Source organism: Berghia stephanieae, chromosome 6, assembly GCF_034508935.2.
Source record: "Berghia stephanieae isolate SIO BIC M18660-M18661 chromosome 6, UCSD_Bste_1.3, whole genome shotgun sequence".
Classification (NCBI taxonomy): Eukaryota; Metazoa; Mollusca; class Gastropoda; order Nudibranchia; family Aeolidiidae; genus Berghia; species Berghia stephanieae.
This window is the reverse complement of record NC_088365.1, coordinates 50,467,061-50,484,933: the sequence shown is the minus strand read 5'-3', so window position 1 is coordinate 50,484,933 and position 17,873 is coordinate 50,467,061. Positions and strand designations below refer to the sequence as shown.

The window sequence follows — 17,873 nt, the reverse complement described above, 5'->3', positions numbered from 1 at the left end:
ATTAATTTCTAATTAGTGAATACTTTTCGTTCTACATTCTGTCACGTAGCCACTTATTATAAAAGCTGATAGGTCTAACATTCTACACTCACTTCTCTCCACAATCTATGCCGGACGGCCAGTCGCTCTATTCCTTATATATATATACTGGAAGATTTTTATCTTTTGGGACTTTGTAGATATTATATCTACACCATTAAGACGCCGGAGCTTTTAACTTTCATTGTACAATCTTCAAGGATCAAACCCGAGCCCACTGTCAAAGAGTTACACAATAACCCCTTACCAATTGCCTGGAAGTGGAATTTTACGAGCCCGAGCCTGTTATCAGACGAATATATCATCCAAGCCTGTCAACTGCCTGGAAACGTAAACTTACGAACCTGACATATTATCATAAGTTACGTAATATATTCACATCTCTATTTGTAACTGCCACGATCACTGTTTATCTCTTTTAATTAAATTTCATCATTATTTTTATTTCATTGTAAACAAATCGTTAATTGTTTTTCATTTACAGTAACTAGTAAATTCTGGGGCCTCATTCTACATATATCTTTATGCATAGTCGAGTAGCTCTTTACTCACTTGAGACCATGACACATATAATGAAAAGTGAATATAAAGCTAAAATAATCAGAGATATGATACTTTACTTTTTAGTTCCTGAAGATTTTATATGCTTTATTCTCGATAAAACAGAAAATGTTTGCACAAGTCTCATACTTCAGGTTATAAATTAGATTTCCACAACTTCAATGTCCAGACACAGTAACATTTTGAGGTGATCGATCGAATATTCAATTTATAGGTGAATCTTAGTTTTATGTTTGCTTGTAGATTGTTCAAACATAAATAATGAAAGCTGTTTATAATTTTGTATTTGTAAATTTCTAGAAAAAGAACAACAATTAATATCTGTTTTTTCTTTTTTTTTCAAATGATTTTTTTTCCCACCCAGCGAATTTCGTGCTAGCCAAGACTCAGCATACAGTTGCAGTCAAGATAAATTCCACAATTCACAGTCGATGGAGTTTTCTCAAGTGACGACGCAAGATCTATTTGGACAAAGCTCCCAGTCACAAAATGAGGTATAGTGGAAAATCAGAAACAGCTGAAATTATGAGAATAAGATATATTGAGAGTTTTTTTTTCAATTTCCTTATCATAGCTTGTTAATCATTAAAGGTCATGTGGTAATGATAATTCAAAACAAAACTATGACCTGAAGAGATAATGAGGTGAAATAATGTCTCAAACTGTGATCCTACTTGCTATAACAATTTGCAATTTTTGAATCTTTATCTCTCAGCATAAATGATGGTGAAGCATGTATCAATTGATATAGAATTCGTAATGAGTGCATAGTGTATCTCATCAATTCACAACAATTTACTGTTGTTGTTTGATCCCAATTGTACAAACGTCATGTGTACTCTTACGTTCACTTAAGCACACAAACTAGTGTAAATCAACATATGGCACTTCCATTGATAAAATTGGATGTTGATAGGTAACTGAGTCCAAATCCAAGCAGGGGATTGCTAACATTATTCTCAATTGTGGGTCAAAGTTTAAAGAGAAAGATTCGTTATATTATGTGGTAAAATTTAGACAGACACTGATAATCTTCTATCTGATGCTTAAGATGTTTTTTTTTTCTCTTTCTCATAACTGATCTATCAGTTCAACAAAAAATGTCTCCCTTTAAAAGCAAACAGAATGCTAAGTTTAGCAAATTTCCAACTACAACAGTAACAAGTTGTGATTTTGCTGTATCATTTTTCTCTATGACTGTTAGGTGGTTTCAAATTAATGAGAAATGAAACGATTGTTACAAAAGTTTGTTGTATTTTAAAGTAGGAATCACATAGAGGTTTTTTGTTGGGTTCCCCCCACCCCTCTTTTTTTATTAAATCTTTTTCTTTTTCACTGCAAAATTAATTTATTCTTATTGTCATGTTTGGACATCTATTTCAGCCCACTAACCAAAAAATGAGCATGTATGATAAATGGTTAAGCAAGAGATCTTTAAACTCCAAATCCAACTACCAGAGCCATACCGGCAGCGTTTGGACTCCCAAAAGTACTGAGTTACCAGGAAAATCTGTCAGTAAAATCGCTTCAACTTCATGTCACCGTGGATTTGTTGGCAACAGACTGAATGGTGATGAAAGGGATGATCAGCGGTATTGAAAATTAATAACTATTATTAACATTGTCATTATCATCATCATCATCATCATCATCATCACTTTTTTTCCTCCCCTTCCTCCTCCTCCTCATCTACTACAACCACCACCACCTCCCAAAAAAAAAAAAAAAAAAAAAAAAATCTTGCTTAACACGATACACAAAAAGAAATGATATTATTTATTTCTGTGCTTTTTACATCACTCTTTTTTTTTTTTTAAACGATAACTAGGGAACTCTTGGAAATGATGTTCAACAGCTTTCTTGAAAGTAAACAAGAGGTATGTAATAAAAAGACATTTTGCAATTAGCCATCATGAAGATAACGCTTTTTACCATCCTGTATTTCATTTTATACCCAAGTATGGTAAGAGTTTATTTATTTTTTTCAAAGATTCAACTTTATGCCACCCAGCGGGACTTGAAACAGAGACCTACAAGTCAGAGGCTGTGTTATAAGGAGATCAAAATAAATGATACGACTTTTATTACTTAATTTTTTCAACTTCTTTGATTAAGCCGTTTTTAGTTTTCCTTGCTTATCACTACTCTGGACCATGGTTTTCTCAAACTCCTCAAGACATGCAAAAGATTTCGAAGAAACTGTAGTTGGAGGAAACAACGTCGTGTCATAGCGTCTTGATTGATGGCAAGGGGGGGAGGGGGGGGGGGGGCGCATTGAAATTGGAACCAACGGCAAAGTGGTCAGAATAAACAGAGAAGTGTCGGTTATGCAAACGGGTGCGTGTGTGTCATACTGTATCTTGAGGGTTTATGTTGCTGCTGGAGATAACCGAAATACACACATACGCAACAATCAACAATCAATGTCATCATAAATCATCATTGGTTGAAATCACCGGGTGCATATTTTAAACAATTTTTAATTTATTTTATTTTATTTTACAATAGCTTGTTGAAATTAGTTTGAGGAAACCATGTTCAAGTTAAAATTAGGTCGAGGGAGGAATGGAATGATAACAAAGAGTAAAACAAAAGCAAAAAAAATTGAGCTTTTATATAGCAAAATATTCACTAAACTTGCTCAAAGCACTTTATAAGGGGTCCCTGGCCAACAGCAACACTTAACACGTTGGACGTGACATGACAATTTTTTTTGACAGAGACAGCGCTGTTAACGGCCAGGTACTCATTTTACACCTGAGTACGATGCGAGAATATGAGTAAAGAGCCTTTTCCAGGGACTCAACAATGCACCGAGTGATGCACAAACCTAGGACCTTCCGATCCGAAAGCCAGTGTCATACCACTGGACCACATAGCCTTAGTAATAAGGAAATAATTTGAGACATTCTAATGAGTTCAAAGAAACCGTGTGTTTGAGGAAACCACACTCGAGAATATACTGTTATAGAATAATTTATAAAATTGTTGTTTAAACATTTATTTCAGATAAAGTCCCTTGTAAGCAATCTGCAAGAATATGGCCATAAAATTGGAGGATCTTTCAATGATGAAGCTAAAGTAGTTCTCTCCTCTTGTAAGTCATAGATATAATGCAATGCAAATATTGCTGCTTTAAGCTCTGGGAGAATAAATAACAATAGTGAAATGGAATGGAAGGTTCACTTTAATTAACAAAGACAGATGATGCGGACATTTCAGGTTTCCCATTTGTCAACAAAATATGATGAATGAAAATAACAACAACAAAACTTGAGCTTTTATATAGCGCATTATCCACTAAACATGCTCAAAGTGCTTTACAAGGGGTCCCGGCCAACAGCAACACTTAACATGTTGGATGTGACATGATGCCTGTTAGGCGATATTACACTTTTTTCAGACACAACCCTGGGTGGGGTTCCTGACCTCCCATAGTGGGCAGGGAGGTACATACTGTGTCTTCTATCCCCCTATGTCTGTTTTTCAACATGCTTTCTGTCTTTGTCTTGGAATGAGATTACTTGGTTTTCTCCTGGCCCTGGCCAGATACCCTTGCTGTGAGGGAAGCAGTCGAATGTATAGTTAGAGTTTTGGGAGATGATATTTTTTTGTCTTGTAAACCATCTCTCCGTTATGCACTGTATTATGTTATGTTTACATATTATATATCATTTGTATACATTTGAGTGTATTCCTCTTAGTGGGGACCTATACTTCTGTCTGTATGAGACTTTTAGGTGATCTCAAACTAAGTATTTTGATAGTGGGCTCCTGAAATCTACACCTGTTTCCTAATTGAACCAATTCCCCTTTGTCTTACCTTATCTTGGATGCTTTAATTGTAATTCCAGAGCTTTTTACTATCCCATTTTCTTCCTTTTTACCGGCGCTGATATGACCTACATGTGTTGCAAGCACCGTAAAACCCTTAAAAACAAACAAACCAATCAGACACAACCAATGCTGTTAACAGCCAGGTACTCATTTTACATCTGAGTACAGTGAGAGAATGTGAGTAAAGAGCCCTTTCCAAGGATTCAACTATGTGCTGAGCAAGGCTCGAACCCAGGACCTGCCATTCCAAAAGTGAGTGTCATACCACAGGACCACATAGCCGCATGAAATACTAAAGACAATGGCATTAACATTTTTCTTTATTGTTTAATTCATTATGTGTTGTTGACAAAGCGGAAAACCCAAACTGTTCACATCATCAATCTGGAATAAATAGTAACTTTACGTTAAAATGATCAGGAACCCCCCCCCCCCCTCAAAAAAATTCTTTTTTAGAATCATCGGTTATTCTTCTCAATAAAGCATAAAAGTTCAAATCAATTTTCTTATCTTTGCCATTAGATTTAATTTTGAGCATTTAATTCACCCCAATATACCTAATTCTGGATTAAGCAATGGGTCATATTAATTTATGATTGAGTGCAGCACTTGTTCACAAACCTTGGTGATAAAATGGGTAACTGGATTCGTCATTACACTTCCATTTTGGGGATCCAGATTTAAACTCTGCTTTCAGCATCTCATTTTTTTTTCTGAGCAAGAAATTTAGCTCCTATCGCTCACTTTTCAGAGCTGCATTGCGGCTGACATGGAGGTCATCTTGGTCATTTAATCAATATAGACCATTAAGAAAAAATTCCCCTCAGAATGAATAAAAGGAATTCTATTTTATTTATTAATTTGAATTATTTTTTTTATTAACTAGTAAACTCACCCCCAATACAAATGCTAAGAATGGCTTTAAAAATTTACCCCATGTTCAATAATTTCGTATCTAAGAATCATTGAGTCACTGAGTTTTGATAGAACTTAACTTAATTTGTATATTCTCAAAAGAAAATAAATATATTCTTGATGATGACATAATATTGTTGCTTCAAGCAAGCTCCAAGATTAATGAAAGTAAACATAATAACATCACGTCTTTGAAGAAATGTAATTAAAACAATGTGCAGTTATAGAATTTCTATCAACTGATAGTGACCATTGACATTCAAAGATGAATATGATAAACTTGAACAAAATGGTTGTGTTGATATATTAATACAATAATTAAAGTGGAATGTTGATGGTTATAGTAAATCAGAAATGTGTTTCCATGACACGCTTTGCTATGACTGACCGATCAGAGTGATAGGTTTATCTTAACATCAGTTAAGAATAGAAAAATTGATACCAAATTTCCCAATTTTTTCTCTCTTTCAGTCATGGAAGATATTGCCAAGAACAATGATAGTTTTGTCGCACAGTTGCAAAGCATTGAGGTATCCAAAGACAAAGAAAAAGAACTGGAAAGTCAGATAGCCCGTGTAAGAAAATGTTCAGCTTCTCAAACAAACAAACTGATATTTACTAAAGATTTGACCAACACTATTTACCACAGTTATCACAGAACCGAGTCACAAAGTTTTCTTGTTTTGTGTGCAGTATTCTCTGCTTTTGTAGATATCACAAACGATGTCCAGGGTATTGTACTTTCACCCAGAGGACCTGGGTTTGGACCCAGCTGTCAGCAACTCATTTTATCCTTGGCCAAGAACCTCGCTCTTGCTGCTCTTTGAGTCCTGCGCCTTGGTTATCTGAATCTAGGTGAATCATTTCTTTAGATAGAGTGGAAAGAAAAAAAATCCAGAGGATTATTAAAGAGAATTTTATTTTACTTTTTTTTTTTCAGATAAGAGGTTTTTGTTGTACCTACATGAGTGATAAAAAAAATTAAAGGATACTATGAGGAAAAAGCAATGATGATAAGAAATGGAAATTGACTGATAAAATCATGATAAATATTTTCAGGTTTTACTTCTCTTAATTTTCAAATAATTCAATATATACCGTTAACACTTAAATATAACATGAAATGTCTTTGGAATAATAGTCATTGAGCAGTTTTTGAATGTTGTTTTCAAGTCTAAAGTAAAAAAATGATAGCATAAAAAAAAAATCATGTCTCAATGAGGGCCCTGTGAAAATCTTTTGTTTGCTTCAGAAAAATAGTCAGATTGCAAGTTTAGAGAGCAAAATGCAGCTTCTTGAAGATCAAATCAAGAAAACGGAGGCTTGTGACAACCAGCAGAGTAAAGAATTTCAAGAGGAGATGAAAGGCTTACATCAATCCGTCATAAAGAAATTAGAGGTAATATATTCTATGTATATTTGTTGTCTTGTGTTGTAAAAAAAAACATGTTTCACGGTTTGCATATTGATCTACGCACCCAGCCTAACATTTCGTTTGTTCAGAATTTTCCCTCCTTTTGTATACACCAGGAGATGACCGAGACCATAGGCTATCAAAAAGACAGCATCAATCATTGCAAGATGAACATGGAAGATCTTAAAGAAGAAGTTGTAACAACAAGCAAGGGTGTGCAAAGTGGTGTCAAAGAATCTGAAAGCAGGTTTGAGTTTCATTCTAGTGAATTATGACTATAGATGCACATTGCTTTAGGAACCTTTTAAAGGTGCATTTGTTATCTTATCTAAGCATACTTTAGTCTGATTATAGGACTTTCAACGTTTGTACTTTAAGCAAAACTACCTGATCTCATATGTAGCATTTTCAAAAACTATTTTTACAAATCATATATGTAATAAAAACATAATACCCATAAAGTTATGTTAAGTCAAAACTAACTGTTATAGACTACTGAAGGTGCAAATTGTTCATAACTACTAAATCAAATTTGGACAAAGATAATAGAATAATTTTTTATAAATTAATGCCGTAAACTTAGATATATTAAATCTCTGTCTTTTCTTTCTATTTTTTTTAATTGTTCATGAACTTGAATTATTTAATATTTTTTGTTTAGTTTTAATAACCTCAGTCTTCATAAAATGGCATTTTTTTTTTTTTTTTAAATTGAATACGTTAAATAAAAACTATTGTATTAATTATTTTTATTTTTAAACACATAATTCCAAAGTGCAAATTTTAAAGTAGGATCTGTATATTTTAAAGGAATTTAAAAAATTTGTATACACAGGATCGTGAAGGAGATAAAGAAATTGCCCAAAGATTTGAAGAATGCACTGGATATAAAGCCTGATGTGATGAGTATTTTTGAGGGGTTGCCAATAGATATAGAGCATTCTTTAAATACAAAACTGTCCTCATTTACCAAGAGTATCAAGGACGAGTTCTCCAAAGAGCATAAAAAACACAATGAACAGGTTCTGAGGTATTTATCGATTTAATTTTTTTATGTACCATTTGTTAGATTTTCTGTTATTTTTAACCACCATTACCATTATTTAGATTTACTTAGTCATCGAACAACATGGTTTTTTTGTGTGCATATTCCTTTGTTTGGGGGTTAACAATATCTTTTACAAACTTTTAAAAGACAAACAAAACATTCACAATTAAATGGCTTTGAACATGTAATCTCATCAAAACAAAGCAAACAGTTGTTGCCTTGCTTGAACCACCACTTCACGACTGCAAATCTTTTGTAGGTTTGTGCAATCCAAATACAATATTGTTTCTTTTATAATTTTTAGGAAACAGTTTGATAAAATGAGTGGTAAAATGGACTGTTTGGTCAGTGAACACAAAAAGATCCAACAATTAGTGATATCCTCCATCCACGACTCGATGACCAATCAGCTTAAAGATATAGAGCAGTGTATTAGAAACATAGGAGACAACTCGTCAACTGATTCCCTTCATATGAGTCAGATAAAGCAAAGGTTTGTACGAAATGATAATTTGATACCTGCTTGTTATATTTTGTGTACAATGTAACAAATTGTACAATTGGGAGTTGTCCTCCCTAATATAACAAGAGGCCTCCAGACAGGACCTCTCTGAAACTGCTCCACATCCGAAGGCCTTCGATATGAAAGGGCAGGTTGTAATGGCCTCTCAAAGTAGCAATAAGTCAGCATGAGAATAGATCTTCACCTCAGGGTTTGAAGATTCTAGTGATTTTTACCAGCTGCCAATTGTCAAACAAAAAAAAATATAGACAAGAAGTTTGAAAGTCATATTTTCAATTGTTATAGTCAACAAGAGAGAGAGAGAGAGAGAGAGAGAGAGAGAGAGAGAGAGAGAGAGAGAGAGAGAGAGAGAGAGAGAGAGAGAGAGGGGGGGGGGGGGGGAGGAGAGAGAAAGAGAGAGAGAGAGGGGGGGGGGAACAAGAGAGAAATAGATAGAGTGGGTACATGTGTGTAAACAATAAGAATATGCTAATTTTAATTATCAACTCTAATTAAGATCTCTGATATGGTCTTTACTAATGGTGGCACTGTTTTATCTGAGCAAGGTGTATTGATTTTAATAAATATGACAGTTGATCGTACTTGTCACGTGACAGAGACAATGAGTGTGAAATACATCTTATTATCAACGTTATTCACCTTATGAATATTCAGTCATACCGACCTCTTTCTTTTGTTGGTAAGAGAGTAAATGAGGCAATTTCTTCAACACTTAAATTAAAAAAAAAACATGGGTGGAATAGTCACTCTACTCAATTTATTTTGCGTTATTAAGTAGAAGTTTAACACAGCTGTATGCAATTGTATTTTTAGACCGTCTTATAACTGAAACAGTATGGGCAAACTGTTTACAGAGCAATGTATTTAAATTTCTTGTAAGTAACAAAGGACATTTTTTTTTACTATTTTACAATAAGACAAAGTTAGGAAAATTCATAAGTAAAAAATATTTGGGGTGAGAAAACAAAGGATGGACAAAATTCAATTAAGTATTATCATCACATCTTATCTTTCAGTATCACTCATTGTCAGGATGAACAATCTCTGCATCTTCAAAATATGTTAACACAACAAAAAGAATTCAACGAGCAAATAAAAAATATTTTGGAGAATGACATAGAGTCAAAGAGATACAAAGGAAACAGACATCAAGAGAACAGTAATGTTGAAAAGTCTCCACTCTCCGATGCAACCTTAGTCAACACTAACAAAGCGAGACAAGAATATAAAATCAGTGAAACTAATTGCAATACCCAAGAATTACATCTTGATTATCAATGTGTCAAGAATGATCGCAATCCTTCCAATAAAGTCATCCATAAGGTTGTAGATGCTAAAGTAAACAACATACACATGCCTGTCATCAATCAGACAAACATTTACCCATCGTCCCATAGAGAGAATGGATTAAATTCCCCATACAATTTTGTCAACAACAAAAACAAAAATAGCAGACACCATCACATGATTATGGATAAAGCCAATTTAGACAACAGCTCAATTTCTTTCGATTGCCATTTTAAGAGACCAACCCAGACATACTCGAAATGTAAACCCTCACCTGTGGCTGCGATCAAACCTCAATGTCACATGATTGACAACCATATGACGTTAAAAGAGAATGCAGTCAATAAACAAGAATCTCATCAATTCTATAGTGGAAAAGTTCAACACTTTATAAATAAAAATGACAGAGGAATTCAACAAAAAGCTCACATTGAGTCTAGTGAAATCAACAAGAACAACAGTCAAGAAAATGGCTACTGGCTAAGGAACAGGAATGACCTCCTTTACAATGAAAGGAGATACATTAGAGAAACCCCAAGAAGACCCAATGTTTTTAAAGAATCTATAGGCTATCCCCCTAGTAAACAGAATCAAACAAAATGCAACATTAATTCAAAGGAGTCCGTGGGTGATCTGTTCAACAATGGATGTGGTTCCACGAGGCGGGCAATTCATCAATTGAATGGTGATAGCACTGCTGACAAATCAGCTGTAAGAAATACTGCTGATAGAATTCACCACAAAATGATCCCAGAAAATAGGAAAAGACCGTGGCATGACGATTGTCGAGGGGATGATGATAGGAGGGCCTTGGATGTTTCTGTCTATGATTTCAACGAAGATGATGTTGTCACACAAAGGTAATGTTAGAATTTACATAAACAATTAAAAGATTATTAAGTGGTTAATGTCTTTAAAATAGTGGTAAAAAAAACTCCAAAAAAAATTGAGCTTTTATATAGAGAAAAATCCACTAAACGTGCTCAAAGCGCTTTACAATGGGTCCCTGACCAACAGCAACACGTAACATTTAGAATGGGACATGATGCCTGTTAGGCAATATTACATTTCTTTTGAACATAGATAACACTGTTAATGGCCAGGTACTCATTTTCACCTGAGTATGGCGAGAGAATGTGAGTAAAGAGCTTTTTCCTAGGACTCAACTATGCGCCGAGCAAATTCGAACCCAGGACCTTTCAATCTGAAAGCGAGTGTCCTACCACTTGACGACACACAGTGGTAAAATCCATTGAAGTTAATATGCTTGTTACTATAAAACCTATGATAATGTAAATTGTAAAGACTAATATTTTTCTAGTCATGCTTATATTTAATGATTATTGAAGTGCAAAATGATTAGGATTACCTATCTTAAATTTGTATTTTAAAGTTATTGTTTTTTTTCTTTTGTGCAATAAATTGCTGTTATACAATACTGTTTTGTAACGAGTACTTTGACTTTTCTGTTTTAACAATTATTGGAAAATTATTATTATTATTATTATTATTATTATTATTATGTAATACTAGTCTGTACAATTTGCAACAGTGTTTTGTCATTTAAAAAAAAATTCATCCGTAATTTCGGTATTAGAATTTATCACTGAATTTACTCTATCCCATTGTTTTCCTTTCAGGCAAAAGCTATCACACAAGGAAATGTACTATGAGGTAAATCGAACAGTATATAATTATTGGGGGGAAAAACAACTAATGTTTATGTCATTATATTAATTGGATTTTCTTATTTTCTATTTTACTTTATTTTGATCATTATTTCAAATTAGGCTGGTTCAGATTTGCCACGGGGGTCTATATAAAAGGATTATATATGGACTACATACTTATCTTTAAAGATTCAATACACAATTAATATTCTTTTCTGTCGTTTTTCAAAGAAAATATACAGAAGAAAACTTGATAAGATATTCAATCTTTAAATGAATCATTATTTCATTGAAAAGCTTATCCAACAGACTTTTATTCTATGAATGCTTTTATTTATTGAGCATAATGAGTAATATCTCAATTTTCGCCCGTAGCATTTTTTTTTTTCTTCTACTCCATCAATGAATAATGTGTTTAATGTTTTTCAATAAAGTGCCTCTGCATTTAAAAAATAGTAACTTTAAACAGTGTGGTTCCAACTTGGAAAGACATTTTGCCACTCACATTCACCAAAACAAAGTGATAATACCATGTATTCTTTTCTCCTCTCTCACATCAATATTTACCCACTCAATAAAAGGTCATGGTCACAAGCGACCTCATGACCACTTTTTAACAGTATTTGTAAATGGAAGAAAATTGAATGAAATACCATTAAAATCAGGGATAGCTCAAGAAAAGAGAACTGTTCAATGCTTATCAAAGTTACGTACAATATTGATAAGCAAATATCTCTAGGAATAATAGTTCAGATTATAGTTTTCTATATTGAAAAAAAGGCAATCAAAATGTTTTTAAAATATTGCAGAAAGACTCTGATACTTTGCAAGAATCGGAAAAGAAATAGAGAATAGAATGAATGTCTTATGCCAATTTCCAGATTTTCAAAATCACAAGTGAAGAAGAAACAAAGCCAGTAGAACAAATTTACTTTATTCGTAAAAAAAAACCAACAAACTCTTAGCAGCTAGGTTCACACAATAAATTAATATACTTGATAGCAAACTGCAGTCGACAGAATATATCTATTATGCTAAAGAATTCCATAGAACTGCTCAACATGTGTGGTAGAATTATTTAACATGATTGTTTTGGAATTTACATCATAAAATGTCCCAACATTTTTTTACTTTTTTTTTTCTTGTTCAAATAGAGGAGTTCAGTGTCATCTCCAGCCCTAACTATAAACCTGGACTGGGCCTGCTCACAGAAGAAACAAAGAGAACTCAAATCCGGTAAGACTTTTCCAAATTTATCTTAATTTAGATCAAGTAATATTCATCAAATGCAATGGCATCTTCTTTTTCTTCTTCCTGCATATCTGCAAACCAACTGTGATGTATTGTTGCAGACTTTGATGTGCATGTTGGTGTTTAGAGAAGCGATTCTGTCCCTGAACTCTAAGATTTTCATGATTTCTCCACAAATATAGCGGGTTCTCCACTTGTAAGGGAAAAGATGATAACATTTGAAATTGATTTCATATTTGTTTTTCCTGTTTTTAAAAAAATTCTTAAACCATAATTTGGGGGGTTGAACTGAATATTTCATTATTGTTATAAAATATATGATATAAATATTGTTTTATTATCCAGGCTTCTTTCAGACCAGGACTCCCTTCAAAGATAATACATCTTCCATACTTGACCTGCATTGATGAAGAATCGAAACAAGATCCTTTTAACAATTAGTTTCTGAGAGGAAAACTTGCATAGTGGTTAAGATGACTGCACAAAATAGTCTATTATTACCTTTATGATTATTTTCATGAATTACTTCCATGCTTATACTCTTTTTTTTTTTTAATTAATTAAGTTCTGTTTTCAGATTTAAGTAAATGGCTGAAATACAAGTGATTTCGTATATCTTTTCAGGGAAATTGATATTACTCAAGAAATTCCCTTTATACAATAAAGAAAAATAGACATTTGAATAAATGTAAATGGGCACTACATATTTTCTACCTTCAATTGTTTGAAATCTGTTTAAGATTGTGAGAATCTGACAAGAGAAATTTCTCTAATTTCTTTTTAATGCAGAGTTTAAACATAAAAGTGTCTTATTATTGTTACGCGTATAAATTGGAAAATTGGAAAAAACTTTTTTTGTCATAAACATCCATTGAACATTGAAGAAATGTCTTTGATTTGTCTTTAACTGAAATTTGAATCAAGAAGAAAATCTCTCAAGGTTGAAGAGAGTGCTGATCTTTCTATTCCCTATGTATTTCTAAAATAGTTTGTTATTTGACATCTCATTTATAATTTATTTTTTCTTTTTAACGAGCGGGTGGTTGGATGGGAGCATCACCCTTGAATCATATACCTATGATTTTCGCATGGGTGTACGATCCGATAGTGATGTCGTTTCTTCTTCTCTTTACTAGCCTATCCTGCTTCTTTGGTTTGTGATTGTATTTTTGACAGGGGATATTTTTTTTCTGTAAATCTCCTGCCTGTTTGTTCTTGGTTATTTATAATTTAGCTTATGATATCTTTAGTTTATGATTTTGATTTACATTTGTAGTATTTTTGTTAGATTGCTTGTTTTTTTGTTTCAGCGGTCTCTCATATAACCTCAGTTGTGTTGGAAGAGACCTAAAGCAACAAACAAAAAAAATCTTTTTAACGACGGGAACTTTTTTGTTTGCTTTTAAAAATATTTTCATTAAATTGTTAAAGTACATACTTAAAATGCTTGTTTATTTGTTTTTATTTTGTATTTGCTACTTCCCTTGAAATTCGGTTATAACAGGGATTTTAGGGTCTGTTATAACGATGTTCCACTGTAGTGTAAATCAAGTGGACAAAGACAATTTACAAATATGAATAGAATATAATACCTTTAAAAAAATAACAAAATATCAAACATGGAATGTCTCGGACTCAATACCCTTCTTCAGTCGATAACAAAAACAGTATGACCATTAACACATCACTTAAAATCACTTACATTTTAAGTGATGTATTAATGTTTTTACTGTTTTTATTCTTGACTGAATAATATTTTGAGCCTTAAACGTTCTGTTTTTGGTATTTTGTTATATTTTGAAGATCTTATGATCATATTTGCACATTAATTTAAGTCAATAACTCCTTTCATCTGATGATTATAAATCACAATATTGTGTTTTGCACAGGTTTGGAAGTGACAACTTCTGCTCCATGGGCATTGTGCTGAAGAGGTTGACTATATTCTTTTTTTTTTTTTTACTGGTAGCTCAAAGGGTGGTGCTTTCATCAAAAACAAATAAGAGCTAGTGTAGTGTGGAAACAATAAGCTTTTTTTTCTTTTATATACAGTGCCTACATGAGTAGGCTTCTAATCTTTAGCAGTTAGGCAGGCCCGTAATCTGTAAAAATATTTTTAAAAGTGGTCACAGATAACACCGCTGCCAGACTGAAAATATGTATGAACAAGGTTGAGGACAGTAGTTGCCTCAACACTGTTTCCTGACTTTGAATGGGTCCTCTTGTCAATATATGGTATGCCATAACGTGGAAAGGCATTGGCGGCATTGCACACCCAAAAGGTTTTGGCTTTGACAGTGTGTACTGGAGAAACAAGCAACAGCCACGAAAAGGATGAGTTGCTTGTCCACAGTCATGGCTTCTCCTGGAATGTAGTGCGTCTGGTTAACAAACTGGAACTTGTCCCATACGTCCCTGATAAGGGCTAACACATCCAAATAACAACTCCATAACTTCAAACAGGGTCTTGAGATCCATCATGCTCTCCTTCCAGGAGCCTGCATACATCAAGCATCCAATGATGGCAGAGTTTGTCCCTTGACTTCAAATTCCAATTCTGGACCTTCAATTTTCTCCACTTTATGATAGTGCACTTTAAAACAAGACTTGAGCATTAATAGCTAATATTCACTAAACAATAAACTTGTTCAAAGTGCTTTACAAGGGTTCCCTAGCCAACAGCAACACTTAATATATACTGTGTATCTTGTCAGACAAGACACCTGTTAGACGATATTACCTTTTTTTCCCCGACAGATACAATGCTGTTAACCGCCAGTACCCGTTTATGGTGAGAGAATGTGAATAAAGAATCATTTCCAAAGACTCAACTTTGCACCACTCAGTGTGACTCAAACCTGGGACCTTCCGACACACTTGATTATAAGTGAATGTGGAAAAAAAATACCCACCATAACAGCCATAATACAGTGCTTGCAGTGGTAGAGGTAGATATTGATAAAACAGAAGTAATTTCTAGTTGAACAGGTGTAAAAATGTACAAATGTAAAATAATAAGACTATGTTGTCTCTGCAAAGTTCAAAGTTACATAACCACAGCCCCACTTTATTCATTATCGAGTCAAAATGACACTGCCTGTATACTGTATTGATCATTAAAGCAAAATATGATCTTTGCAAGTAAGCAGGTCAGAGAGGCCATGCGAGTGGTAAATGGAGTAAATTTCTATTTGTATCTTACCGGGTGGCTGAGCTTGCAAATTTTATAGGGTTGTGAAAAAAATTATAATAAAATAAGAAATATATTAAAATTCTAAACAACTGAAGACACAGAACAAAAAACGGTTAAAGGCAGCATATCTAAGGTTATCAAGAGTGTATCTTTATTAAAAAAACACAGTGATTGAATATTGCATGGGGATAAAAAAATAATTTTAATTGGTAAATGATAACAAGGAATAAAAAGATCATCAGTTGTATGCAATTGTTAGGTCACATGAAATTTCTCATAATGTCATGAGTCAGATATTACTTTGTGTACATGTAACAATCGGTCTGTAAGTGTTTGCATACTACATCACCAAGCAGTCAGATAATCGTACCCATATTTTAAATAGGATCAAAGTGGAAAGAAGGTGTCATAATACACTGTATCATATCCCAATATTATAATCAGTTTGGTCGGGTGATGGAGAGATTTTACCATATATAGTTGGGGCTGCAGATATAGCCCAAATAAAGTCAACCCATCTCCTTGACACTACCAAGGCTGGCTATGTGTAGTCCGAAAAATAGCTCCCAGATGAAAATTCTTGAACATAGTGCACCTATTTAACTAAAAAAAAAAAGCAAGCAATCTCAACAAGGTACATAGCAAGATTTCCACCCGTTCATGTCAATAAATTAATAATATTTCCCTTAGTAGTAAGGAATGTAGATTTTTCAGTATGGTGGTAGAAAAAAAACAAACTCTCAACTATCTCCCTCTGTTAAAAAAACATTCTAATTCTGAACAATTCTGTGTAACTATGACAAATGAATTAATAGAAACTTTCTCGTTTACATAAAAATTGATGTGTTTATTTATTTTTTTAAACCCAGGGTAAAATAATTTAATAAAGTATATAATTTATTGCCCAATTTATTTGCCCAATTTTGTATATCAATCTTTAAATGTTGTTACAGATATATCCTGTCATATAATCAGTGCCCAGTACCATATGAGTATATCATACTATCCTGCCTGTGTAATTGAATACATTTTACTTTGAAACAAAGGATACTTCCCTCTGATCATCTGATTAAAAAAGCATGGGCTTTTATGTTTTCCTTTCTTGATAGAAAATGAATTTAAATAATGCGATACAAACTAGATATCAGGATATATCCAAAGAAAATACAATGGCCTTCAAATAAATAGCCTGGTGTGTGATTTGTGTCCAGGAAAGAGAAACTGGGAAAGATTAATTGTCCCATTGGTAGTCGTTGGTTTGTGGTAATGATAAAGTCAATACAAGTACAAGGCTCATGGAGCCTGATTTCGGTTCCCATTGCTACCCTTTAGGTAGGGCAACGGTTTCTGGCAAATTAGTTTTCACTGAGGTTAAAAAAAATGTGTGGCCCCTACTTTTCAATCACTGTTGCCAGGACAGGAGGGTCTGTCCTGTATAGAAGATCCTGACATGGTTTTAGTAACTTAAACCGCAGTCATTTGAGTGTTGGTCTGGCACACAGGTCCAGTTATGTTTCATAGCCTTCAGTAAAAATTGATTACAATAGAGTTCAGCGTGATAATTCCTCTCCATTGATAGGTGTTGGTGTTATAGAGGTAGGCAAGTCACATCCCGTATATCCACCACAGTCATGGCAAAGCTGGATAAATATCTTCCAGTTTTCATCCTGACAATGAAAAACAAAAAAATACATAAATGTTAATCTCATTTGAATGTGAAAAATATAACACACCAAAATTACAGAACGACATATCTGGATGAAAAATGCATTATTGACAGTTGTCCCTTGTGTTTGGAGTTGATTATTTCCCTAGTTTTTGTTATTATATACCATTCAAGTAAATTGGATCTATAAAAAACTTGAACAAAGTGCAGTTCAAATTTTATAATTTCTACCCGTTCATGTTAATAAATCGTTTAGAAATGCTTAGTATTGAATATTTGAAATTCTATTTCGTAGAAGAAAAAGCAATTGATTACATTTATTGAATAAAAACGAAAGACTGATAAGAAAATTTCAAGGTCCATTAACACATATTTGATCTAACGTTTTTTAAGTGGTTTGGTTATAATTATTATAAAATTCATTCTATGATATGTATGTAAACAAACTTCTCTTGTTTTAGATTTGAAT

At 33.3% G+C, this 17,873-nt stretch overlaps 2 protein-coding genes across 2 annotated transcripts in view; one reads left to right on the top strand and one right to left on the bottom strand.

Annotated features, from left to right (window-relative positions):
• The window catches only part of LOC144975204 (uncharacterized), a 14,651-nt gene extending 1,570 nt beyond the window's left edge, over positions 1–13,081 (top strand). Inside the window, exons 3-15 of the mRNA XM_078919045.1 lie at positions 965–1,094; positions 1,984–2,192; positions 2,429–2,477; positions 3,610–3,697; positions 5,824–5,927; positions 6,605–6,751; positions 6,883–7,013; positions 7,602–7,796; positions 8,119–8,307; positions 9,354–10,484; positions 11,265–11,298; positions 12,449–12,530; positions 12,891–13,081. Of these exons, the coding sequence (XP_078775171.1) occupies positions 965–1,094; positions 1,984–2,192; positions 2,429–2,477; positions 3,610–3,697; positions 5,824–5,927; positions 6,605–6,751; positions 6,883–7,013; positions 7,602–7,796; positions 8,119–8,307; positions 9,354–10,484; positions 11,265–11,298; positions 12,449–12,530; positions 12,891–12,952 (2,551 nt within the window). The 3' untranslated portion in view covers positions 12,953–13,081. The remainder of the gene's footprint in view (positions 1–964; positions 1,095–1,983; positions 2,193–2,428; positions 2,478–3,609; positions 3,698–5,823; positions 5,928–6,604; positions 6,752–6,882; positions 7,014–7,601; positions 7,797–8,118; positions 8,308–9,353; positions 10,485–11,264; positions 11,299–12,448; positions 12,531–12,890) is intronic.
• A 2,786-nt stretch (positions 13,082–15,867) lies between these two features.
• LOC144975203 (RNA helicase Mov10l1-like) overlaps positions 15,868–17,873 on the bottom strand; it is a 35,613-nt gene continuing 33,607 nt past the window's right edge. Inside the window, exon 22 of the mRNA XM_078919044.1 lies at positions 15,868–17,405. Within this exon, the coding sequence (XP_078775170.1) occupies positions 17,289–17,405 (117 nt within the window). The 3' untranslated portion in view covers positions 15,868–17,288. The remainder of the gene's footprint in view (positions 17,406–17,873) is intronic.